The 26,192-nt window shown below is 32.8% G+C and overlaps 4 protein-coding genes across 5 annotated transcripts; 2 read left to right on the forward strand and 2 right to left on the reverse strand.

Moving 5' to 3' along the window:
- Positions 1–6,029: 6,029 nt before the first annotated feature.
- On the forward strand, positions 6,030–11,093 carry LOC114408376 (RNA polymerase sigma factor sigB-like). Its single transcript, XM_028371409.1, has 7 exons — positions 6,030–6,325; positions 6,412–6,569; positions 7,965–8,567; positions 9,681–9,911; positions 10,025–10,165; positions 10,270–10,470; positions 10,570–11,093. The coding sequence occupies exons 1-7, from the start codon at positions 6,247–6,249 to the stop codon at positions 10,849–10,851; spliced, it is 1,695 nt and encodes a 564-aa protein (XP_028227210.1). The 5' UTR covers positions 6,030–6,246; the 3' UTR covers positions 10,852–11,093.
- A 1,003-nt stretch (positions 11,094–12,096) lies between these two features.
- On the forward strand, positions 12,097–17,814 carry LOC114408377 (chromo domain-containing protein LHP1-like). Of its 2 annotated transcripts, XM_028371410.1 has the most exons (6): positions 12,097–12,406; positions 12,494–12,519; positions 12,604–12,690; positions 12,772–13,218; positions 17,302–17,362; positions 17,501–17,814. In XM_028371410.1, the coding sequence occupies exons 1-6, from the start codon at positions 12,173–12,175 to the stop codon at positions 17,546–17,548; spliced, it is 903 nt and encodes a 300-aa protein (XP_028227211.1). In that variant the 5' UTR covers positions 12,097–12,172; the 3' UTR covers positions 17,549–17,814. The 2 variants fall into 2 exon arrangements, with proteins under 2 accessions (XP_028227211.1, XP_028227212.1); XM_028371411.1 differs by lacking the exon at positions 12,494–12,519 and having other exon boundaries at positions 12,120–12,406.
- A 2,190-nt stretch (positions 17,815–20,004) lies between these two features.
- LOC114408378 (cytoplasmic tRNA 2-thiolation protein 1) lies at positions 20,005–21,767 on the reverse strand. Its single transcript, XM_028371413.1, has 4 exons — positions 20,996–21,767; positions 20,854–20,920; positions 20,666–20,777; positions 20,005–20,586 (listed from the first exon to the last, which is right to left on the reverse strand). Exons 1-4 carry the CDS (start codon positions 21,717–21,719, stop codon positions 20,428–20,430), a joined length of 1,062 nt encoding a protein of 353 aa, XP_028227214.1. The 5' UTR covers positions 21,720–21,767; the 3' UTR covers positions 20,005–20,427.
- Positions 21,768–22,601: 834 nt separating this feature from the next.
- Positions 22,602–24,361, reverse strand: LOC114408379 (50S ribosomal protein L3, chloroplastic-like). The gene is made up of 2 exons (XM_028371414.1): positions 23,792–24,361; positions 22,602–23,145 (listed from the first exon to the last, which is right to left on the reverse strand). The coding sequence occupies exons 1-2, from the start codon at positions 24,291–24,293 to the stop codon at positions 22,856–22,858; spliced, it is 792 nt and encodes a 263-aa protein (XP_028227215.1). The 5' UTR covers positions 24,294–24,361; the 3' UTR covers positions 22,602–22,855.
- Between the last annotated feature and the right edge of the window lie 1,831 nt (positions 24,362–26,192).

Below are 26,192 nucleotides of genomic sequence, written 5' to 3' on the forward strand. Positions count from 1 at the left end.
AAGAATTTGATAAATAAAATTCACATATGTTAACGTGTTTTTGAGGAAGAGCAAAGAACCTAAAGATTTTATTGGGATATGTAAAATTATATTATCTATGACTTCTTTTTTCTATTTATATTATCACGTGATCTCCACAATAATAAATATATTTTTCTTTTAATTTTATAACCAACTTCTCAAGGATATTGGTCAACAAGACCCAATAAAATTAAGAAATCTCAAAATAAGTATCCCCTAAAAATATTTTACACAAGTCAAGAAAATTTAATAAATAGATGAAAGAGAATAATAATTTAAAAAAACTAACCTTGTTGAATAGAAGAAAAAGAACAATATTAGTAATTTTTTTAAGATGAGACATGCATGTATTGACTAGGAAAAGCTATGAGAGCCCTCAAATCATTATCTACAAAAATTTACACTTGAGGAGGAACATCCTCGAGTCAAGAGAAGAAAATGTTATCCTAGTTAGATGATCCGCCACAAAGTTTCTTGTCCTTATAGTATGAACTAGACAATAATCATTTTTATCCCTCAACAAAGTTTCTCATCCTTATAGCATGCATTTTCTTTGTCATTGACTTCCAGAAAGTTACTCATCCACACAATAGAGTGGGATTCATCACTAATGACCACTTAAAGAGCTAAAGCAAATGTGAACCAAACACGTTTCACATGACAGAAGAGCATGTGTAATAGATTCTCGTACTAGTTCACACCTTGGACAACTAGGATCCACTGTCATGCCTTTTTTCAACAGGTTCCTTCTAACCAACAAAGCATTGTGACATGCCTTCCACACTAGGTGTTTACATTTGGGAATGGTATGGACTTCCTAATTTTTCTTCCACAGGTTTCATGTAATCACACTTGAGGAGGTGTAGTTGCTTTCGAATTGAGCAAGTTGTAGTTTGTATACGAACTTAATCGAGTAGCAGCCATCAGAATTCAACTTCCAAATCAACTTGTTTCTTTCCCTTTGCAATCTCAAGGGGATAAAGAGAATATGTTTTTTTGCTTCCATTGGAATGATTTGATCAATAAAGCTTTGGTTCCAATAACCAATCTCTATATCAATCAACCTAGAGACTATCATATTTACATCAACACCTGGGTTAGGCTCCTAGCACATTTTGTTATCCATAATGCTTAGTAGCCATTTGTATTGCCAAATATGAACCTGATGGTCATCCCCAATATGCCACACCAATCCTTCTTCCATAATGCTCTTCGTTGCAAGAATGCTAGACCAAGCAAAGCTTGGATTGTGGCTCCTAAAAACTTCAAAGGGATGAAATTTGGGAAAATACTTAGCCTTAAAAACTTTGGCCATAAAAGAATCCTCAAAATGGATAATCCACCACCACTGTTTTGCCAAAAGTGCTTTGTTAAAAGCATGTGCCATCATGAAACCTAAGCCACCATCAACCTTTGATCTGGTCAATTTCTCCTAACTCATCCAGTGCATTTTCATGGTGTTAATGAACCCTCCCTAAAAGAACCTAGTTGCCATGCTCTTAATGTGGTTGTAGATAGACACTAAGAGAATGAAGCATCCCATAATGTAGGAAGGGGTTGTCTAGACCATCACTTTAATTAGAACTTCCCTCCCAGCTCTAGACAAGGATTTCTCCTTCCAACCTTTCAATTTTTTCCACACTTCCTCCTTCACAAAGTTAAACACTTAAGTCTTTGATCTACCCATAATGGTAGGGGGTCTTAGGTACTTGTCCTGGCTCTTAATCGTCTTAACATTAAAAAGATAAACCAGTTGATTAACTCGAGGAGTCAACACATTTCAACTACACGAGAGTTCTGACTTATGGAAATTATTCCTTTGTCTTGAAGCATCCTCATACCTCTTCAAAATAAGAGATGTTTTCTTTGCCTCCTCCTATGTTGCATGATCAAACATAATGTTGTTATCTGCAAAGAAAAGATGTGATATGGAAGGTGCTCTTGGACATACATTCAGACCATGAAGAGACCATGCTAGAATGGACTAGGATATTGTTAACTTGTTGACAAGTGTACCAAATTTGTCACAGGTAATAAAGTACTTGAATTGAATCCACAGGAACTTTGCTTGTACTTAAATTGATGCAAACTCAATTTACAGGCAAAAGATAAGAAATCTAAAATAACAAATAAAGAAATATAGGAGATAAGATAAAGATTTAAAGATAAAAATAGAATATAGAAAAGATAAAAGATAAAAAAATTTAAATTAAAAGATGAAGATAAAAAGATAAGATAAAAAAAATAAAAGATTAAGACGAGGATAAAGAAAAATAATTTCAGAATGTGATAATGTTGGGATCCAGTCTGCTGCATTATTTACTTAAGATGTATTATTTTAGATTTTTCTCTATCAATTTGGTGAATTTTTCATACCCACATTTGTTAGAATACTTGCCCCTATGTCTCACGATGACAAGTTTAGTTTACCTATTTATCTCCCAACTGCCTTTGAAAAGACTCAATAGATAAAATGCATCAAGTTCTAATTTTAGATGTTTGCTTTGATGCATGAGCATAATACAACCATTCTATGTCTAGCAATGATTTTATTAAGATACTTCTTCCTTTTAGTTCTATTAGAAATTATCCTCTATCGAGCAATTAATTCCTAAAACTGATGCATGTAAGACCTTGTTTGTATTTCTATTAAAGATTATTTTTTGTCGAGCACCTAACCCCTAAAGATGATGCAAGGATTAATGATACATGAAATTAAAATAAGAAAGGATAATAAGAAAGAAAACACATGTTTGCATTGATAAATATGAAGTGTATAATACATCTTTTGACTTTCTAGGCTTGTCAAACCCTAACTAAGGATTTAGTCTCTCATAGCCATAAGGGACCTTACACTTGAAAAGGGGTTTAGCCTCTCATTTTCAATATATTTTTATTATAAAAAATAACTCATATTTAACAATTATCATATATAAGGTAGACAAGATCTCAATACAGAAAATGAACAGGTAGGGAGAGAGAATATTCCCTTGTCTGAGACTTCTATGAGGCTTGAGTTCTCTTCTTGGGACTCCATTAAGCATGACTGAGAAACAAACTAACTAGATACACCTCATCACCACATCCACAAACTTCATAGGAAAAGTCATCAAAGTGAGAACCTTTTGCACAATGAGCCACTGAATATTTTCATACACCTTGGACATGTCCAACTTCAAGTCCATTATCCTTTACTTCATTGTCACTTTTTTCTTCATGAAATTAAAGCATTCAAAATGCTATTAAATCATTATCAGTAATAATCTTATTAGGAACAAAAAAATCTTAGTGTTTGAACTATTTGATTAAAATATATTTTAGTGTTTGAACTATTTGATTAAGTATTATCTTAAAGAAATACTATTTGATATATGTAAGTATTATCTTAAAGAAGTAGTATTTGATTAAAATATATCTTAGTGTTTGAACTTAAAAACATTCTCTTTTAATTTTTGCTTATAAAAAAATCTTATTCAATTTATATTTTTTTAATCCATTTTTAATCTCTTTTATTGTATGAACTAAATAAGATTAAATGATATATATAAGGGTCTTAATTGTTTGGATAAGTATTTCTCGATTTCTATGTATTAAATATAATGTTAGAGGAATTATTAGTAGTCATAAGAATCATTTAATAACATTTTATTATTAATATTCTAACTTGTTATGTTTTATTATTAGTATTTTAAATTATTTTTCTTTTAATATTTCAATTACATATTTTATAATTACTTTGTTTTTTTATTAACAATAGAAAAAAAAACCTCTTAGATTGTTTTAAAACTTGGAGCAGACCGATCAAACTATTTTAACCGGAACCCAAACCTTTGACTAGTCTGATTATACTTTTAGATTAAAAAAATATCATTAACTCGTGTTCATGTCATCAACTTATTCGAAATCGGTCAAAACTGGTCATTCACTTTTCTGGTGTCAATTCGATTTGAAAACACCAATTGCACTTTGTTAAACCTACATCATGATTTGTTAAGTACACATTGTACAATCCACATTATATCATGATCAATGCTATTTTCACGTTTTGGTTGGAAAATATACAAAATACCGTCTTTAAATTAATTTATTTTTGTTTCAGAAAACCGTGTAAAAGGGCCACCACCTAGTTTTTATTATATCTCCGGTGTAATGTCTAATAAAAAAACTTATATCAAATTTGATTAATAATAGGTTAAATGAAATAGAAAGAGGGGGGAAGTTGAAAAGGGAAAGGAGGGTGAGAATTATAATGTGTGGAGTCATCCTGCCGTAAATATATATCTCCGTCTGTCTCTCGATGCAAACGCTGAACCAAAAGTACTCTCCATCTGTAAGGATTGTTAAATATGTACTGCTGGATATCAATGGGATCCAAGGGAGGTATAAATTACTAAATGTTTTTTTTATAAATAAAATAAAAAAGGTATATTATTAAAAAAGAGAGGTATGAAAAACACGAAAAGACAAAAATACCCCTTACACTACCCATGTTTGTGAGAGTACAATAAAATTGATTGATAACTGAATTTCTTAGTTAGAAATTCAATTTTGTTGAGATTACATTCAATTTCATATAATATGAATGTATTATTCTATGGGTAATTATGTAGTACACAATACTATCATCGTATTTGTTTTTTAAAAAAATCAAAATATTTTAAAAAATATTTTTTAATAAACATGAATACAAATCAGTTTAAATATTTATAATTTTATAAAACATAAAAAATATTTATATACATTTTGAAAATGAAAGGAATTGATTTTGTTTTTCTTATTTGAATCATTTTTTTAAAAATAAATAGTTATTTTAATTTTCAAGTGTTTATTTTAACTTTTCAAAATAATTAAAGTTGAAAACAATCTAAAATTTGATTAAATTAAGAAGTTACTTTAAATTCTCATAAAAATATATTTTTTAAGAAAAAATATTTTTATGATTATAAGCAAACATAAATTAGTTTTTCTAAAAAGTTTAATTATTGAAATATTTTATACTATTTTTTATGATTAGAAAGTATCTGTAACTTTCATTTAACACTCAACTGATCTCCAATCCACCAAGCTTGTATTTTCAAAAAAAAAATTTAATGTGTTTTTTTTGTTTCACGTTCAAAAATTAATTTTAGATAATTTTTTTATATATTTAGTTTGACTAGAAAAATCAAGAACTGATTCACTAACGATATATAAAGAAAGTTTGCTTAATTTTTTTAAAATAATTGCTTTTTTAAATGAAATAAGTAGTTTATAATTTTCTAATCTATTTGTCTAAAATAATTTTACTTAAAATAAGTATTTTTTTTTTACTTTTTTTGAGAAACAAATTTTATTCCCTTCTTAAAAAAATACTTATTTTTTTAATGTTTAAATAAACTCATAGACTGATCCTCTGTTGTAACATTTAAGTGCTTTCTGAGAATGAGATCTCTATTTTAGGAAATCTCAATGAACCCCTAAACCTAAAGTGAGTTTTTATTTTGCTCCCAATCAAATTACATGTTTTAATCAATCAAATTTGGGAATACTGTTAATTTTTAACCTATCAAATGCCACTTTTCATCAATTTTTTTTTAAATTAGTCATTGATTATTATTTTTTAAAATTTTAAAATGAAAAAATATGATTAAAAATAACTTTAAAGTCTGGATCCTAATTAGTTACTTTCAACATTTTTTATAAAACATATGCTTAATAAAATTTTAAATTCTAAACCCCAAAATATTTTTTATAAAAAATATTGAAAGTAACTAAAAAGATTTTAGGATTCATAATTATATTTTATAATTTTTCAAAAAATAATTTTAAATTTTTTAAAATAATAGTTAAGGATTAATTTTTAAAAAATAATTAATAAGAATATGAAATATAATTTGATTGGTTAAAAAATTATAATAAAAAGTCTCAAAACTAAAGGGTATTTTTTGGGTAGAATGAATTTAATAAAAAGGGGCAATTATGAAAGGGCAGTAACAGTAAGAAGTGAAAGTGGGATTTGTTTTGTTTTGATGGGTCGTGGGTAGACTTCAGCGGTTCAACTGAGCCTCACCCCCTTATCCGCATGTTCTGTCACAAACACCGATTCTCAACGCTCATCTCCTTCCTTCCTTGCTTCTTGTTCAACTGACATGACACCCTTCACTCACACTCACAACCTCAACCTCCTTCCTAACGTTGCTTTTCAATTAACAAAGCAAAACATTGTTGCTCGCTACAACCACTAGAATGTCGTGTTTGTTGCCGCACTTCAACTGCCACCTCGACACTTTCAGGACTCATCCCTATGCTCTTCCTACCCATCTATGTAACCCTCCCTTTCTCTCTCCCATTCGCTATTGAATTCTCCTTCTATTCTCACACGTGTTTCTTTTCTTTTTTTTTTTTTTGCAGCTAAAACAAGACCAAATTTGTGTTTCCAGCCGCAATGTGTGTTGTCTGCCACATCTCCTTCAACGCTGCTTAGTTTGGAAAAGAAGTTGGCATTAGATGCTCCTTCTGATCCGAACACTTCTTGGCCCTATATCGCTGCTGTTTCCCCTCCCTTACAGGTGACACTTTTACAATCAATCATATTTTCATTTGTATCTTGAGATTGGGAACTATGTAATCTTATCGTACCAGTTGGGCATGCAATTTTCTTTGTTCAACTTACCTTTATGGATGGGTGGTCATAACAATGTTCCAAGTGCTCAACTTGTCTTCTTAGGGTTGCATCAGGTTTACAGTTTATCTAAGTTTAGCCACATTTATCATCATTTCATCGCTATAATTAATATTTCACTTCTGATAAAGGTTCATGGCTCTAAGACGAGTAAAATAGTTCCCAAAGACCCCAGTCACATAAGGTTATATTGTTATTGAGATGCCTTTAATTCTGTTAATGGGCCGGCCACCCGAAACAATTGTTTTATATACATATTAAATCAACCTATTAAATCATCGTCTTTTGCCATAACAATTGTTTTATATACATATTAAATCAACCTATTGCTTCTATTGAAAGATGATTTGAATTTTTTTGAGAATATATAAGCATGTTTGATTTTTTATTTGAAATACAATACAAAGGTTTAAAACTTTGCATGATGATGATTTGTTACAACATTGTATCAATCTTGAAAAGATTTGAAGTTTTGGTGAGCATTTTGACATCAATGGTCTTGATTTACTTTTAGCATAGAAAGTATTAATAGAAGTGCTAACAAAAGAAATTAATGCTTTATTAGAAACATTGGACTGTTGCAGTTTCTAAAAGTTGTTCAAAACTAAAATTGCTTAAATTGTATTAGAGATCAACTGTTATAAGATAAGTCCAATGGACTAGCCATACTATTTATTAAGATCAAATGAAATATCAGAATTCCTCTATTACAAACCTATGGTTTATAATTTTGTAGCTTAGGAAAAGCTAGAAAAATAAAATAAGGATTGATGAGTTATATTAGATTATGCCTCAAACATAAATTTTGCTTAAGGCTCAAGAATTTCTAGACATGGCCATGCGAAGGTTGGTAGGTAAGATTGAATTGCCTTGCCCTTGACAAAAAAGGTCTTGGGGATGAATGGCCTTCATGGGTACTCTGATTTAGGAATAGGACAACCTGATCCCCTATTCCCAAACTTTCTTCCTTCCAAAACAATAAAAAAAGTTCCACTATTTACTTGATTTCTCTATTTCTTTTACATGCTATGTTCATTCTGTTTTCATTGTCAACCAAGTCACATGCCATAACTATTATAGATTCCCATTTGGCTGCTTTTAAACTTTCTTCTTCTTAGAATGTCTCAACTTTTTTCATATGCATATTTCAATAGTGAATGCACATGTTATTTCTGGATCAATTTATGACTTTTTGGGTTATTTCTATAGTTCTTTGGTCGCACAGAGAAATTTAGCATGTCAAGCATACCCAGGAACTAATTATATTTATGCCTTTAATCAGGCAAACTTTAAATCAACCTTATCTGCGGAATCACTTCTTACTAATGAAGAGGCTGTAATAGTTGCTGCTGCATCTGAAGCTCTTGCTCTTGCTAAAGCAGCCGCGAAGGTTGCAAAGGATGCAGCTTTACTAGTAAAAAAGAAGCCTCCTGCAGAAGCAGAGTATAAATCCCATGTTTCTTCCAAATCTGATGATTTACTTCTCAAATGGTTTAAACAAATGGAAGAAGTGGAAGATGGTGTAGCAGAAGAATCCATGGGTGCTGGAGCAGAAATAATGGAAGGTGTTGACGTAAGCCCCAGCGAAGAGGAATCCGATCTAGAGCCTTCCCATGAGGAACTTGAGCGTCTGCAGGAACAGCTTTCAGACAGTATAGCTGTAAGATCTAGGCGCCAAACAGAAAGAAAAGCTAAAAGAGTCAGAGCAACAGAGAAGGCTACCACAAATTTTACATCATTTAAGCCTGGCTCCTCCAGCAGGAGAAAGCGTGTTTCTATGCAAGAAGTAGATTATTCAGACCCACTTCGTTACTTAAGAACAACAACTAGCGCTTCTAGGCTTCTTACTCCAACCGAAGAAATTAAGTTGTCAGCAGGAATACAGGTGGGATTTGCATGCTAGTGGTGTGCTATAAGTGTTTTAGAGCAATCCATGATGCTCTTAATGCCTTTGATTGTTGATATGTTCCTGAAACACCTAATAATCAGTATAAAATCTTCACAAAGTGCATGCTGATCTTATTATTTCATGAATCAATATCTGTCATTTTTCATATGACACAAGCCTTTTATATCTGGCTTGTCATGTCCAGCACTACTTACAACATCACCCAGTCAGTTGCTTCAAAAGATACCATTTAAATTTATTTTCTATGACTTGGCTGCTTAAATTCTTCTTTCCTTTTTATCGTACCATATCCATTAAATGGAAGCTTCTGAATTGAAATTTCCACCTCATGATGATATTTAGATTTCCCTAGAATTGTATAAATGAATAATTTCTCATATTTACATGATGTTATCTTGTACTTCTTTCTTAGTTATGGGCAGATAGGACTGTATTATTCCCTTCATTTTATTTTTTTGGAATAGTAAGTTTGTTTTTGGTTGGGATGCTCTTCAAGATTCTTCTTACTTGTCGGTTGGACATTCTTATATTTGAGAACCATCCAGGAAGGAAGAGTGTGACAAGGAAGTCAGCAAACAAATTGTTCATTTAATCATAGCAAATCAGCTTGTGCAGATTGTATTAATCATACTCCCTCCACCCCATAACAAGTGTCTTGTGAGAAGAAAAAATAAGTGTCATTTTAGCCTTTCAATATATTATTAATTACTTTTTTCCATTTATACCCCTAATAATATTAATGTTGGGCAGCAAAAACTATAAATGAATTAATGATGATAAGGTGTTTTGTGAAATTGTTATACTCTTTCATCTATTTACTACCTTTTCTTGGTCTATGTAAAAAAATCTAGGACGACACTTATTATGGGATAGAGGGAGTAAAAGATTTTAGTTCAGAATCATCTGAAAAGGAAAAGAATGTTACAAGTCAGCATATATTAATTTAATCATAGTGAATCAGGAGATTTTTAATACTTGAAGTTATAAAGATTTGCCAGCATAGTTTCTTTCTGATTATGGCGTAAAATTTTACTATTTTGCTTTTATTATTGTCTAATTCATTGCCTATTCTTCTGCAATATAATTCAGGACCTTCTAAAGCTTGAAAAAATCCAGGAGGATCTTGCAGAAAGATTTGGCAGTCAGCCCACGTTTGCTCAATGGGCAGCAGTGGCAGGGGTAGATCAGAAAACACTTAGGAAACGTTTAAATTATGGTATATTTTGCAAAGACAAAATGATTAAAAGCAATATACGACTTGTCATATCCATTGCTAAGAATTATCAGGGATCTGGGATGAATCTGCAAGATCTTGTCCAGGTATATTCTCACCTGTATTGTTTTTTTGCTTAAATAAATAATGATTGTGGAAAACATGGCAACTTTATCTGTTCCAGTAATAAACTATTTTACTGTTTCTCATTGGTTTACAGGAAGGATGCAGAGGCCTTGTAAAAGGTGCAGAGAAGTTTGATGGTACCAAGGGTTTTAAATTCTCTACCTATGCTCATTGGTGGATTAAACAGGCTGTTCGGAAATCACTTTCTGATCAGTCAAGAACTATTCGCTTGCCAGTGAGTATTATGTGAAAAACCACAAGCTAATCTTGGTTATATGAGTTGAAATTGCTCTTGTGTTTATAAGGGACTACATCATTGCAATATTTTTGGTTTAACAGTTCCACATGGTGGAGGCGACTTACAGAGTGAAGGAGGCCAGAAAACAATTGTATAGTGAAAATGGAAGACAGCCTGATGATGAAGAAGTTGCTGAAGCAACTGGGTTGTCAATGAAGAGGCTTAATGCTGTACTTATGACCCCAAAAGCTCCCAGATCTCTGGAACAAAAGATTGGGATCAACCAGAATCTTAAACCCTCAGTCTGTCCTAATCTTGTTCAAATTTATGCTCCAGAAAAAAAATTACTCTTTGCTTTCATATGATGTTCATTTTGCTGATACTTGTGTGTTTTTGACCAGGAAGTAATTTCCGATCCTGATGCCGAAACAGCTGAAGAACAGCTCCTTAAGCAGTTCATGAAGAAGGACCTGGAAGAGGCACTGGACAGTCTCAATCCAAGAGAGAGGCAGGTGGTAAGATGGAGATTTGGTATGGATGATGGAAGGACGAAGACCCTGCAAGAGATAGGGGAGATGTTGGGTGTGAGTAGGGAGAGAATTAGGCAAATCGAGTCAAGTGCTTTTAAGAAGCTTAAGAACAAGAAGAGAACCAATCATTTGCAGCAGTATTTGGTTTCATAACCCTACCAAATATTGATAGTAAACCGTTGTATGAGTTAGCTTATTTGATACTTGTGAGGTTCTAATCTCTGTTGATCTTCGTCTGTATGTTCTTCCTCCATTTTTTTCCCATTCTCCAAAAGAGAAGACAAAACATAATTTTTAGTATACTAGGAAATGAATGTACACACAAAGGAATAACTTGACTCGGAGTCCACCATTTTTAATGTATGTGAATTGCTAAAATTGTTTCAGCAAGTTAATTACTTTTTCAAAAGCATTAGTAAACCAACCACTACAAACTAATTGGCTTGAATCATTGTGTCCCCTTAACAATTCAAATTCAACAGTGGCAGTGTAGAAACTTGTTTGCGAATATACATGGGACGGACAGAGAAGAGAAGAGAATTGAATAGAATAACTGAATACAGCAATCCGACATTGAGAGGTGAATCAAATCAAATACAGTTATTATTAAGAAACAAATTGAATGAAAAGCAGTTTGAAAGTTACATAACAGCTAACTGCCATGCACAAATACAATAATATAACTACAGACAGGCATACGGTAAGTTTATTTGCAATGCCGCTTTTCGGAAGGAATGAATTCTTGTTAAAGCCATTGGGTAGCCTCCTCGGTCTGTGTCAAATGTACAGACTACAGAGGCACAAACATATGCATATTGTTTTTTTTAGGGTCCATGTCATGTGTTCTTTTCAGATGTTCTAATCCTAACTCCTAAGCCGTGCAAGGAACTATACGAGAATGACAAAGAGGCTGCACACCCACAAATTTAATTGTATTCCAACTGGCTAATTTAGGGTACATATTTAAGTGTATTTTAAAACTCCAAACAGGAAGAGGAAATAGTATACATGAGAAAATATATGCTAAATATGAAACACAAGGGATATATTAAGAAATTATATGCATAATGTGTTAAAACTTGAAACATCAAACAAAATGAGATGGAAAGAGAGTTATAAAGAAGTTGAGTGAGAACGACAAAAATTGAAGCTGCTTTAGTTATGGTGTGTGTAGTTAATGGTAATAGTGTTTTGGTGCAATAAAAATGTAGGAGTATTTGTATAGAAAGACTTATTATTAAGAAATGATTAAACATAGATATGGAAGTAAATGTAGAGGTAGCTAAGAGTGAGGAATTGACGACAGGTAAAACAAGTGTTTAGTAATAAAAAATCTGAATTAATAAAAGAGGTTGTGTTACTTTGGTGGGTCCCATTTACATGGCTTTAGTTGGAGAGGCTAACAGAGGTGAGAGTGAGATGAAAGAAATATAAATAGAAGCAGCAGCGGGATTTGGTAAAGCTAGAAATTGCAATGAAGAAGAGGAGCAGCAGCAGCAGCAGCAGTAGTTCAGTTTTTGAGGCGAATGGAGTGGAGGAACCTCAACAACCTTCATCCTGTGCAGCAGCAGCAGCAGCAGCACTTGATGAGTTGCATAAAGAGAAAAATGAGAATGGAGAAGAAACCCTCGTGCCTTCCAATCCCTATCCCAATCTTGACGATGGCTTCTATGAAATCGAAACCATACGCCGTAAGAGGCTACGCAAGGTAACGATTACAAAGAGCCGAACCACTTGTTTTTTTCTTTTATTTTTCTTCTGATGCTGAATGTTGGAAATGCAAATGCGAATATAGGGTCAGCTCCAGTACCTAATCAAATGGTGAGTAGTGTATTTTTAGTTTACTTGTTCACATAATGATAATGTATATATAGTTTGTGAAGTGAAATGTGTTGTGATTGTCAGGCGTGGATGGCCTGAGACTGCCAACACTTGGGAACCTCTTGAAAATCTACAGTCCGTTCCTGATCTCGTTGATGCTTTTGAGGACAGGTACGCTACTTTCTACTTTCCGTCTATGCAAAAAAAAAAAAAAATTAAAATGAAGAAACTAATTTCTTCTCGTTTTTGAAGCCTCAAGTCTGGAAAACATCAGAAGCGCAAGCGCAAGCATGTGGATGTGCTTCAACTCACCCTACTCAAGAAGCGCTCCGAACGTTCTACCACTTCTTACAGCCTTAGACATTTCCCACCTCTAACTCCCACTAATGCAAATGATTATGATCCAAAGCTCAGTGAACTTAAGGCACCAACACACACTGGGGTTCAGCTAGATAACCTTGCAATACATTTCCAACAACCAATTCCAAGCAGAGGAGCAAAAAGGAGAAAATCTGCTTCTTCTGTCAAGAGGTTCAAGAGAGACACCGATGCAGCTGCACTTCAACCAATTTCTGCTCCTATCAACATGCCTGATGCTAATACTGCCTGCAATATTGTCAAGATTATCAAGCCAATAGGCTATTCAGCTTCTTTATCTGACAACATGCACGATGTTTTAGTCACCTTTATGGCTATGAGGTTTGTTACTCAACCCACAACTCCAAATTTTGTTCTTCCACTTGCACACTTACACCTTTCAGATTTTTCTTTTTCTTTTTATAATTGTATTTGTTTCCTTTATGAGTAGGTTTACTTAACTAATTTGATATTTATACATATTTAATTTTAAAAGTTTTGGTTTTCATGCTTTAGTTTGTCAATTTTGAAACGGGGATAACTGTCTTAAATTGGATAACCATTTCCATACTAGTGCTATAATGATTAGGTCAACACTCAATAGTTGGGTTATTTGTTACTGTTAAAAGGAGATTTTTTATAGTATTGATAAATTATTTACTTTAAGTTTCACAACCTAAGGGTGTAAAAGAAAAACGCTTTGTTGCATCACATGACACAGTAATAACAAGTTCATCTAGAACTGGATGCCACATATTCCAGCATTTCCTATGGAAATAGGAACACTTTGTATTAAAAGACATTTGAAGTCTCTATTATACTACCTCCGTCCTTAAATATACGACTCTTTTTCATTTTTTTTTCCCTTTATAGAAAACTCTTTTCAAGTTGTCCTTTGCATTAATTATATTTTGACTAAAATACCCTTAATTACTTTAAAATAAATGCTATGAATTAAAAAGATAAATGCATTCTCTGTCTTTATTGGAGAAGAAGATTAGCACACATTAATTAATTAGATAGAAAATAATTATGTGGAAAGAGAGATGATGAGTCCCAATAATTTTTAAGGGTAATTTTGGAAAAATTACAAATTGTTAACAAATTTAATGCTACTAACTAAATTAATCAATTTTCTTAAAGAATGTGAATTAGTTAAAAATGTCTTATATTTAGGGACACATTTAGTAGTATAAGAAAGTTGTTTTGCAATCACCTTGTCATTATGCTGTTAAAACTGTTTGGTTTAGTAAGAACCTATTTGAGTCAATGAGAATATCAAAAGCTGTTTTATATTGTTTGTCCTTGGTAATTGGCAATTTGACAAAACCAAGCAGGTGTGTGCTCTTGGATGATTTTCCTGTAAACCAACAGATTATGCCACTTGAGTTTATCTTATTTCTTGTAATTTCTTCTTCAGCATACAAGATGGTTTAATCACTTGATTATTAACTTGATTATTAACTGATACTACTTTCGGTCCTATGTATAATAAATAATTATCTAATTCATTAAGACCAGTAAAAGGGATTAGATGGATTAATTTGTCATAAATTTTAATTTTATTTCAAGACTACCCATTACATTAAATGGTTTAAGAGGTGATTATTTTTCAAAAGATAATTTTATTTCGTTAACAGCTCAATAAATGCACCACTTTCGTGGAGAAATGAGTTAATATCATTAATAGAACTCACAATTAAGGGTAAAATGGAAATTTAACAATAAAATAATCATATGTTTCTTATAATTAGTGTCTTATATTTGTTTCTTATGAGAGTGGAGGTTGTATTTGTTATTATGTAAATGTGATGAAAATGCTTCGTTATTAAATCAATTTTAAGGCATACATTTCCTTTATTGTTATGTTTTGGAGAGAATGATTGATATTTCTTCTATTAATAAATTAAACCAGTCATTAATATGTGGATGATCATTTACTTTCTCTGTAGATTAAATTGATAAAACATTTGCCCCTTTGATTCAGAATTTTTTTTTGATAAAACATTTATTTTCATAATAAATGTAGAATGCAATTTTAAATGTAGCGTTAAATTTATTGAGATTGAAACTTTCTTTTATAGTGCCTGTTGAAGGTGCTTGTTTCTCTCTTTGGTTATTAAAAGGAAATGCTGTTGACAAAAGCGAAGGAGAAGATAAATGCAATTAAGAAGCTTTAATTTTTTCAATTCCTTAAAGTAATATAATTGAAAGAAATACTTATAAGACTAATGAAATCTTCAAAATCTGAACACTAATGCCTTCAAATTTTGTGGTTCATTTACTAGAGGATAGCTCTCGTAGAGAGAGAATCTATTTATCTATCTATTCATAATATATAAATTTTAAGGCATGAATTATAGCATTGCTATGTAAACAATATTTAACAACACAATTTGTCACATCAACATTTTAGCTTATTTATCATTAGTCTACCTTTTCAAAGACAACTTTTAATATACTTTCTTCCTTTACCTTCATAATAGTATTTTATTCAATTCTCATTGATCTTCATAATTTTCTCAATCTCAATAAATGTATATTACTCATTTAATTTGAGAATGAAAATAGTATGTGCAAGGTATGTTAAATTTTTATAAATTATAATTGAAATAAATATAGAATACAAGTATTTTCTATATATCAAAGTTAAAAAAAAATTTACAATTTATGCAACCATTAATGACATCAAACATATACAAATAAAAACAATTTCTGACAAAAAAAATAAACACATGTTGATTGTATTTAGTAAAAAAGAAACATTTTTACTTATTAGTTATACCGTCAGACTATTACCTTGCATTAATTTAAACTAATATTTATTTTCTGTTAGATAAACACTAGCAAAATTCATTTTGAAAGGATTTACTATAATATTATTGTTATATTTTATATGCTTTCTTTTGTACTTTTCTCTTAACTATATTATTTATTTGTCTGTGCAACGTGCTAGTTATCGGTTAGTTTAGGTAAAGATCCGTGTTACAACCGAAAGTCAAGATATCATCAGTTAGGTTCTGGATAGTGCAGAGAATAAATCCAAATTATGTCATTTTTTTTATATAGTTAAAACAACATAAGAGTAGATACATGCCAAAATTAACAAGAGTAGTTAGACTTTCTTTTTATTTGTAGAAATCAAAGACATGTATCAGGAGATTTATAACAACTCACTGCTCAACCTAAACCTCCTTGGTAAGAGTAGATAAACTCTCATACCACATTAGAAATAGATTGGGTATAACTCAGCCTTAAAAAGCGAGTTCAAGGGAGTAGGGCACTAGGATTTTCCAAGTCTAGTAAGCAGTATTCTCTGGTTATATGTGGGCCATGTTAACAAGCTACTACTCTTTGCAACAATTTTCTTTTCTTGATAAAAGGATAAATATTATTAGAAAGAATAATGACTATAAAAAAATAGAAGGCATGCTCAGCACAGACACACAGTATTTGGAAGAAAGAAATCGAAACATTAAAACTCTCACAAAAGTTTAGAAGATATGAACATTAAAGATGTTTAAATCCCTTGTACATTTTGATGGAAATTCCATTGAAGAAACAATGGGACAAACATCATGGAAATGCCATAAAAATGATCCCATCCCATACCAGATCTGAGGGATGATGAGTTTTCGAATATTTGATTTTAGCATTGCAAACTTTTGATAAGTTGTTGGTGCGAATCCTCTTGAATTCAAGAAACCACTCCAAACCCTTAGTTTTAAATGGAATACCAGCCGCACAAAATTAGCAAGTGAAAAATGATATTGGCATTACATTACTTGATTTTATGGGAGCCTAGGACCTCATTTCTTTATGTAAGTCTGTTACTTGATGAAAACCCCAATTCATGGATCAATTCTCAGCATCCTAACAGATAGAAAAATCAAAGAAAATTTAGGAACAAAAGGGAAAAACGGGTTGAGGTGAGAAATGAAAAGGAACAACAACACAATCCCTAAAGATGGAGAAGTTGAGGAGAATTCGTCACAAAGAATAATAATCCTTTGACAAGAATTTAGGGTTCTCAAAAGAACCCAAGAGAAACCAATTCTCTCACACTTGGCCAAAGTTAGATTCTCATTTCTTCCAATTCCAATTTGAGTTCACAAATGTTAAGAGGCCGCATTTATAGTATGGACCTAAAAACCTACCAAGGCTCATTCTGAAGAGGCCCACTAAAGGTTCAACTAAACAACACAGTTATTAAAACATATTAAAGCCCAAACAGAGGTCTAAATTATAAAAAAAAGACAATATTCCTAATATAAAAGAAAAGCTTACAGTCTCCTCCTTAGTCCTATATCATTACTAGTTTTGTATCTTTTCCAACGCTTTTATGGAAATTGAAGTGAACTGGGTTATTTTCCATAATCATACTGCATGCTTCTTTACATAATGCTTACCTGATTAACGTAACAGGTCTGATGGAACAGAAGTGATGGTGGACAACAGATATCTCAAGGCATACAATCCTCTTCTGGTAATCCGCTATCTCATAGGCATAGCAATGTTAGATTGAATTGATTATTTCCTGGTCAATTTTGCATGGCTTCAACGTTTTGAAAATGTTCATGTGACCTCTTTTTACCTAAAGCCAATGATTTTCTTAATTTTCCAGCTGATCAATTTCTATGAGATGCATCTCCGGTATACTCCTACACCGTGACTGAACAGGGTAATGAAGGGGCTTCCTGTGTTTGCTGTTGGTGATAACAATGTAGTTTTGTAGACGCAGCGGATCGTGAAGGGTAATACTTTTTTGGTTAGTGTATGACGATATAACCATTAGACCAATTGTTTCAAATGCCTGCCTGCATGACTTCATACTAAGACAACCAAGAATTAGAGCCATGAACATGACTAGGAAATTGTATTTCAAATCTTTGCAAACCTCTTTAATCTAATTATTCTACATCCCGTTCTATCCTCTCATTATTATCGACTAACATGTACAAGAGAGAGACACAAATATTATTATGGCGAGATTTTTCATTATTTGTGTTGGATTTATTAAATTTGAGCTTGTATGTATGCGTGTTTCACTTCTTTTTTAATAGCATTGTCATATCGAAAGTTATTCGAGAGGATCTAAACCCTTATTCGTTTGTATTCTTCCTTTATAAATACTAGATAAAAATCTCGAAGTGGCATAACCTTTACTTTCTTAGCTCTGCTTTTGCGGGAAGCAAAGTTGCCAAGCCATGACTCGTGTCCTGTGAGAAAGGGCTGACATACATTACAAGTGTTCCAATTGCTAGGTGGCTTTATTTTTCTTCTCTTGATTCCAATTAGTTTCTATTTTCTCCTGACATTGAGATTTCTCCTGTCTATATAGGAAATAAATAAAAGATAAAATAAACCAAAAAGGTAAATATATGTAATTTTCTAAGAAAATGTCTAAATATTTTAAAAAATATGAAAAAAGTAATTTATAACTAAAATGAGAAGCAGGTTTGTGTCAAGTAAACATACTAGATTCAACCTTTAATTTGAAATTTGGGAAAAAGACAAAACTTAAAACTAAAACCTAAGGCCCATTTTGGATGGTTTATAGTGTTACATTCTACAAAATTTAATAAGTTTTCAATTTTATTTGTTGTTTCAGATTTTTTTTCCAAGGTTTTAAAACTTGCCGATCTTTATAATCTTCTTCTAAGATGTGATACTCTTCATATAAGATTGTGATGAGGGAAATTTTAGAATAAGAGCAAGACATGATAGAAAAATTCAATTTTTTATCGGATTTTTTGTGGGTCAAGTCCAAAATTAGACCATGATTAGGTCGAGCTAAAAGACCTAAATTTATTGTGTGCTTGAAAGTTTTAACTCATGTCTTATATCTTCATCTCATTTGATTTGTTCAAGTCGAGTTGATCTCGAGCTCGATGCAAGTCAAGCCGAAGAGTTAAAATTGAATTTAAACTTCTAACATAAGGCCCAGGCCTATTAAGAGATAAGTTTGTATAGGTTTTTGTGGTATAATCTTGGGTTTCGTTATGATTGAATGAGTCTAAAAAGTTCAAATTTAATTTATAATCAAAATTTAATGTTCAAGTTCAACATTTCATAAGACAAGTTTGGGTTAGATTGTTTGCAAACTTGATGTAGGTCACAAGCTACAATGGGCCAAGCTCACAAGCGCATATTCAATTTTGGGTTCTAAAATAAGACCCAAGCTAATGAGAGCTCAATTTTTTTTTACCTTTGTGGGCTAAGTATAGATTAGGCTAAAAAAAACCTAAATTTAATTGATGTTCAAAATATAAAGTCCAAACCCATCATTTCATTTGATGTGTTCGAGTTGAACTAGTCGTGAACTTAATGCAAGTCAGAGGCAATAGCAAGTTAGACTAGAAAATCTAAATCCAATTTAAGCTTATAAAATAAGGCCCAAACCTAGTAAAAACCCAATTTATATGAACTTTGTGCGCTAAGCCCAAATGAGGATATGACTATATTAGGCTACAAAACCTTAGGTTTAATTCGTGCTCAAAATTTAAAGCTAAAGTCTTATATTTTATCGAGTAAGTTTAGGCCAAACTATTAGCATGCTTTATGTATGTCACTAAATATAATAGGTCAAACCAAAAATCTTATATTCAATTTGGGCTACCAAAATGATGCCCAAGTCTCATCGGACTATGATTATATTGGGCTAAAAAAGCTTAAATTTAATTTATATTCAAAATTTGAAGTTGGATTCAAATATTCCATTGAGTTGATTCAGATTAAGTTGGTCGTGGGCTCGATGTGAATTGTAGACTTGGATTGAAGCTTCAAAAGTGGAGTTCAAGCTTGATGAAAACTTGCTTTATATGAACTTTTTGCGAGTTAAGCCCAGATTAAACCATGATTGGATTGATTAAAAAATTCCATATTTAGTGCTCAATATTAAAGCACTAACCCGATATTCCATTGGACAGGTCGATCGGCCTGGTATGCATATCAAATATTAACTCTGATCCAATATTTAAAGAACAATTACCTAATTTATTGATGCCAATAAAAATAGTTAGATGGGTTAATGTCATAAATTTTAATTTTATTCCATATAATACAACAACCATAAATCAATAACTATAATAACATTAACAATAATAACCACAACAACAATACCTAGAGTATCTCTAATCAATCAACAAATATAATATAAATAACATGGTGTTAAAAAGCAGTCTTCTCCTAATACTTAGAATTCGGGTGTTACTGAAACAAGTAGACAAAGGAAAATATGGATGACAATATTTTCTTTTGTTTGATTAGAAAAAAAGTGAGAAAAGAAAGGTTAACTTTCAACCACAAAATTTCAAATATTTATTTCCTTCTATTTTTTTTTTCTTCGCTCACTTTCTCTCCACCAGAGCATTAGTATCCATTGATTATGAGAAGCCGACAAATGACAACATGACCGTTGCCCACAGAAATAAAGCTAAAGATATATGATTAAATTGACTAGTAATAATCTGGAAACAGTGCAACTTTTCTTTAAACCCTGAATTTCAGGAACAGGAAGCCTCGTCTCGCTGATAGGTGTGATGTGGGAAATCAGAAGTCTAGAGTTGTACATTGTTTGCCCTGGATGCTCTTTTCTACTTTACTTTCATTTCCATTATCAGAAGCAACACTGCCACGACTTCGTCCAATCCCCAGTTTAGGCAAACCTCTATTCAGTCCATCAAGCAGAACACAAGCTTTACACCATTTCTGCACATAAAACAACACTGACTTTGTTTATGGAGGGGGAGGATTAGATTAGGGTTTTGATGCTGTGGTTCATATATACCTGACTAGAAATATAACCGCAGCGTTCGCATGTTCCCTGCTCTGGCATCTTGGTACTAGTAGAAATCCTGAAATTCTCCCCTGATTTGATGATGTCCAGAATGGCCCTAGGTCTGCATTGTATAATAAACATAAGCACAGCAATTTGTGAGCGAGTACAAGAAAGCAAGCAAATTGGATAATCAGCACCTGATTCTCTCCAAATCTTTGATGAACTCGCGAGCAAAACCTCGATATGCATTAGGAGAGTAAATGCCTGGAATTGTAGAGAGAGTGAAATGTTTGTTTGGCAGTTAGAGGGGAAAATAAGAGGAAAAGAAAGGAAGGTTACATTCGGTGGAAAAGTAATCGAGCTTCTTGAAATAAGCATACATGACAATCTCCTTCTCGTAAGTATACTTGAAAGGTTTGCATCGGGGAATGGGGCCATCCTCACCGGTGGTTATAGAGGTGCATCTACTCAATCGGGCAACATCTCCTCGGAGGAGGTTGAGGAGGACGGTCTCGGCAATATCATCGGCATTGTGCCCAGTAACGACTTTGTCCACTTTCAAGAGAGAAGCACCTCGGTCAAGGGCCTGTCGACGGAAGACGCCGCAGAAAGTGCAATTGTTTTTCAAACCAATCACTCGCACGATCTCGTCCATAGTCCATCCGTAGAGGTCCTTGTAAGATACAACTTTGAGAGGGAGCCCGTACTGAATCTGGTTCCGGTGAACAGTTTCCAGAGAGTCGTCGCGGTAGCCGGTGATGCCCTCGTCGACGGAGAGGAGGAAGAGATGGAGGCCGTAATTGTGGAGGCGGTTGAGCTTGGAGAGGACGTAGGCAAGGACGGTGGAATCCTTTCCGCCAGAAGCGCCGATTGCGACGCGTTCACCAGGGCTGAAGAGCTGATTCTCAAGAATTACCTGATGGATCTCAGACTCAAAAGCATCGTAGAAGCACTCCCTGCATATCTGCTCTAGGGTTTTCGGCCTCTTCACCGAAGCTCTTGATTTCTTGCACACGCAGCATAAACGTGCGCCTCTTTTCCTCTCCCCACCCTCACCTTCCATTCTCTACTCTAGGGTTTACTTCTCCTCTCCACCCCTTTATTATTTTATCAGAAAAAAATATATATTAATTTTAGTTCATAGTTCAAAACAAATTATCCTAATCACAGTTTCACATATTCAATTGAAATCATTTTTTCTCATATGAAATTATAAATATTTACATTTAACTGAAACTAAAAATTACTTGGGAAAACTAACTTAAATCGCTTGGTAATGTAAGCGAAAGATTAATATCTTAAATACGATCAAGCACTAATGAAACTTCTCCCATTAATATTTTCACATGATTCTTAAAATTTTACGTGCTTACGGGATTTAAACACTTTCCACTCAATCTAACACATGCTGATAAAAGAGTGATAACAAAATACCACGATTGAAGTCAAACCTTTTGATTTTGCTAATTAATTTTAGTCAAATCTAATTCAGATCTACGATTGATGTCAATTCCTTTTATTTGACTATCTTATAAGAAAAATAGACGTAATTAATATTTGATTAAAATTTCAAAACAATAAATTATAAAAACGATTTTAAAACTTCATTTTCTTAAGAGAAGATTAAAAATTCAAATCCCATTCAAAAAATGTATTTTAATTAAGGTACAAGGAAAAAACATTAATTTTGAAAAATCCAGCAACATTTATCGGACAAAACTAACTTAAAGGTTATTTATTTGGTAGGAGAAAGACTAATATCTTATAAACTACAATCAAAGGGAGCCCCTCCCATCAATATTTTCTTGTACACGCATTAATCTTAGAATATAGCCAGTAGTAATTGCATGTTAAATGATTCAAGTTCCTTCCAGTCAATCTAAAGACATGTTAGCTAAGTAGATTAAGAAAACAAGGACATGCAAAATCTAATTTGGCTAATTGATTGAAAGTTTTGGTTTACTTGTACTTCATTCTCTGTATTTTGATTTCCCTACCTCTGGCGATAAATATAACCGCGGTGTGGGAAATCAAAAATTGTATCGAGTAAGATGATACTGAAGTCATACTAGTAAGGTGCTGTATAACTCAATGAATGTAGTGGGTTGAAAGAAGCAATAGTAGTATACATAAACTTGCAACTAAAAGGCTAAAAGGAAGGCACAACAAATACACAGACAAGTTAAGAGAAAAGATATGCTAATTCTTTGGAATGTTCTTGCCGACAATCTTGGCTGGAGTTATCCTTAGAAGATTGCCTGGCTTACCAGGGACAGCACCTTTGATCATGACCACATTAAGATCTTTATCAATTTTTACAATCTTAAGCTTTCTTATCTTCCTCTTGGTTCCTCCCATCCGGCCAGGCATCTTTTTTCCCTTGTACACACGACCAGGTGTGGTTCCAGCACCAATTGATCCTAGTTGTCTGTGACTCTTGGAACCATGGGTCATTGGACCCCTTTTGAAGTTATGACGCTTGATTCCACCTGTCAATTAAGCCACCCACCCATTCTTCACCGTTTAAGACTAAAATCATAGGGGCAGATAATACGAGTTTAATATAGAAAGACTTCAATACTGTTTTAGTTTTAGTCAATGAATTTAGGATACGTGTTTTTTTTTCTGAAATTTATTTAGTTCTTAAATTTTGAAAATTTTTTTTTTTTTAGTCTATGATATAATAAATTTAACATTGATTTTTATCCGTCTTAAATTAATTTTTATTTTTTAATCATTTGAATTTGTATTTAAAAACTGTCACAAGGTATAAAAAAAAACCTTCCACAAAGTGCTTGAAATCCGCTACAAAAGTACCTAAAAACCGTCACTAAAAACCTGCCACAAAGTGCTTGAAATCCGCTACAAAGTACCTAAAAACCCGTCACTTGAATTTATAATGTAAGGAACTAAAAAATCAATTTTCAACATTTCAGGACTAAAAAATCATTTTTAAATGTTTCCTTTATGAAACTGGCACAACACCTACTCTATTGTTGAAGGCAAAGGCGAACATTCAGCAACAGCACGAATGGGTAATTGTAAGCATATCAGAGTAAATTGTCAAATAGTAGAAGTGAGGTAACTAAGAAAGGGGAAATTTTTCAAAAATGAAAATAGAGAGAGAGAGAGGACCTTGGAAACCCTTGCCAATGGTGGTGCCAGAGACATCAACAAGATCACCCTCCTTGAAAATTTCATCAAAAAGAAGGCGCTGGTTAAGGTCGAAGCCATCGACGGCTTGAAGACGGAACTCCTGAAGATGGCGCATGGGAATGGCGCCGACCTTCTGGAGATGACCGATTTCGGGTTTGGTCAATTTGCGATCTCTGACCCTTCGGTAACCAACCTGGACGGCGTCGTATCCATCGGTGGCCTCAGTTTTGATCTGGGTGACGATGTTGCCTTCTTTGAAACCCACGACAGTGACAGGAACAACCTCTCCGTCGGATTCGAAATAGCTCATCATACCCAACTTGGTGCCCATCACTCCAATGCCTGCCTCCATGCTCATTACCACTTTCCCTTTCCCTCTTCTTCTCACTTGAGCCGTGAAAGAACATGGCAATGGCTGCCGAGAAATTGAAATTGAAATTGAACAACGGTACGTTGGTGAGGGAATAGAAAAGATCGACATGGCTGGCTATCTCACACAACACAAGTACAGAACTAAGCTATAAAACACACTCTTAAGTCTTATCCTCTCTCTGCTACGGAATGGATAGAATTGTTCGCTTCAACCATGCAATCCGACCCGATCTCCCTCCAGGGCCTAAATAATGCATTCACATTTTGGCCCAAATCAAATCAAATATCAAAATCATTTTCCTCTATTTGATTAAAAACAACATAAAATAATTCGAAAGTTGTAAAACAATAATTTGTTTGAATTGAAAATCATTCTTTTTAATTTTAGTAGTTAAAAAAAAATCTACTCAAAATGAATGTAATTTAATGCGCACTTCATAACTATATTTTTAATATAAATTTATTTAATTTTCAGTTAAATATGATTTTAATTCGGGTAAATGTAAAAATGTTCATTTCAATCTCTACAAGACTACCTTACTTTAATCCTTAATTTATAGAAAGTTGTGAAATGTAATATTTATCTTTCACAAAATATTATCTTTACAAAATCAAATTAATAATTAAAAATATAATTACTATTGTAGAGACAAAAACGAACGTACCTTTATTTATAGAAACTAAAACATTTAATATAATTCAATAATCTTTAATGTGTTGTAAACGAGAATTATATATATATTTTTAATTTAAATCAAATCAATTCATTTTAAACCAATTTGGATCTCCAAAAAATATTTAAAATTAGTTAACTTTTGGAGTAACCTATGCAAGTCAATGACAAGAAAGATTATCAATTCAGAAAAATCTTGGTCAATTTGATTTTTTTAAAAGCAAGGCAGAAGAAAAAGAACAAAGCAGTAAAAATTTTGGGGGTAGCTTATATAAGTCATTGACAAATATGCCTTAAAGATGTGCCTATATCAAGCCTTGCCCTAAAAGTTACAGGATGAATAAATAGATGAGTAGACAATTATTTCACCACTATCATGCCACCTGAAAGAAAAAATGTGTAAGGAACTATTGCTTCTGCAACAACCTTTTAGTTCTCAGCAAAAATAGAAAAGCTAAAAGATGGCTGGATGCTAATGTGACAAACTAAATTGTATAGCACTGCAAATCAAAGTTCAGCAGTCATGTATTCACTGGAACCAAATCTCAGCAACTTCGACAGAACATTCATCCTCAGATATCTTCAGGGTCGTTGATCTCCTGTAAAGCAGAAAAATGTGATTATCAGACAAATATCATAGTCATTCAATGATACTAATAGCTATAGATAGAATGTTGGAGAATCAATCATAATCCTCATGCCCTTTGGGTCAGGATGCTGAAAGGCATTAATTTTGTTGAAACATATTTTCTTCACCCTCGTCAATTTTTTTTGGAAGGAAAACAAAGAATATGTATTACAAATAAGACCTGGAATTAAGCCACAAGTTGTGTCCTTAATTCAGGCCGAGAACAGTTTAAAAGTAATAAATAACAGTCACGGTTTAAGTTTCAAAACACTGCATAATTTCCAATAATAATCATACCTACCCTCTAGTTCCTACTATTGTACTATACGTATTCTACCACATAGTACACCCACTCTATACCTTCGGCACGTGTATTGTTCTTCTCATTGCACCAGACCAAGTCAGCAAATATTTCCAAAACTTGATAAATGAACTATCACATAGTATCCTGCATCAGCTTTTCATATATTATTTCCTTCAATACCATTCTTGATATGGATCCCTGCATAATTCTTGCTCCACCTAAGTTGTTACATAGTCCACTGATAGATATTTGCTTCATCAAATTAACATTCCAATCAGAATTGTGCATTATTGAACCGTGAGCCATAACTCTTCTGATCATCATTTCCTTGGAGTACACCATCCTACAGTGATTGTGAACAACAAAAAATGTACATAGTTTAGCATCAGAAGCAAGATATGGT

This window comes from Glycine soja, chromosome 4, assembly GCF_004193775.1.
Source record: "Glycine soja cultivar W05 chromosome 4, ASM419377v2, whole genome shotgun sequence".
NCBI classification, from domain to species: domain Eukaryota; kingdom Viridiplantae; phylum Streptophyta; class Magnoliopsida; order Fabales; family Fabaceae; genus Glycine; species Glycine soja.

Bases quoted from the DNA above. Each gene is read 5' to 3' on its own strand.
- LOC114408376 (XM_028371409.1), top strand. From the start codon at position 6,247: ATGTCGTGTTTGTTGCCGCACTTCAACTGCCACCTCGACACTTTCAGG. The intron at 6,326-6,411 runs GTAACCCTCCCT...TTTTTTTTGCAG, and splicing joins TGCTCTTCCTACCCATCTAT to CTAAAACAAGACCAAATTTG. The intron at 9,912-10,024 runs GTATATTCTCAC...ATTGGTTTACAG, and splicing joins ATCTGCAAGATCTTGTCCAG to GAAGGATGCAGAGGCCTTGT.
- LOC114408377 (XM_028371410.1), top strand. From the start codon at position 12,173: ATGAAGAAGAGGAGCAGCAGCAGCAGCAGCAGTAGTTCAGTTTTTGAG. The intron at 13,219-17,301 runs GTTTGTTACTCA...TTAACGTAACAG, and splicing joins GTCACCTTTATGGCTATGAG to GTCTGATGGAACAGAAGTGA. The intron at 17,363-17,500 runs GTAATCCGCTAT...TTAATTTTCCAG, and splicing joins AGGCATACAATCCTCTTCTG to CTGATCAATTTCTATGAGAT.
- LOC114408378 (XM_028371413.1), bottom strand. From the start codon at position 21,719: ATGGAAGGTGAGGGTGGGGAGAGGAAAAGAGGCGCACGTTTATGCTGC. The intron at 20,921-20,995 runs GTAACCTTCCTT...CTACAATTCCAG, and splicing joins CGATTACTTTTCCACCGAAT to GCATTTACTCTCCTAATGCA. The intron at 20,587-20,665 runs GTATATATGAAC...TTTTATGTGCAG, and splicing joins GCGGTTATATTTCTAGTCAG to AAATGGTGTAAAGCTTGTGT.
- LOC114408379 (XM_028371414.1), bottom strand. From the start codon at position 24,293: ATGTCGATCTTTTCTATTCCCTCACCAACGTACCGTTGTTCAATTTCA. The intron at 23,146-23,791 runs GTCCTCTCTCTC...CTTAATTGACAG, and splicing joins CATTGGCAAGGGTTTCCAAG to GTGGAATCAAGCGTCATAAC.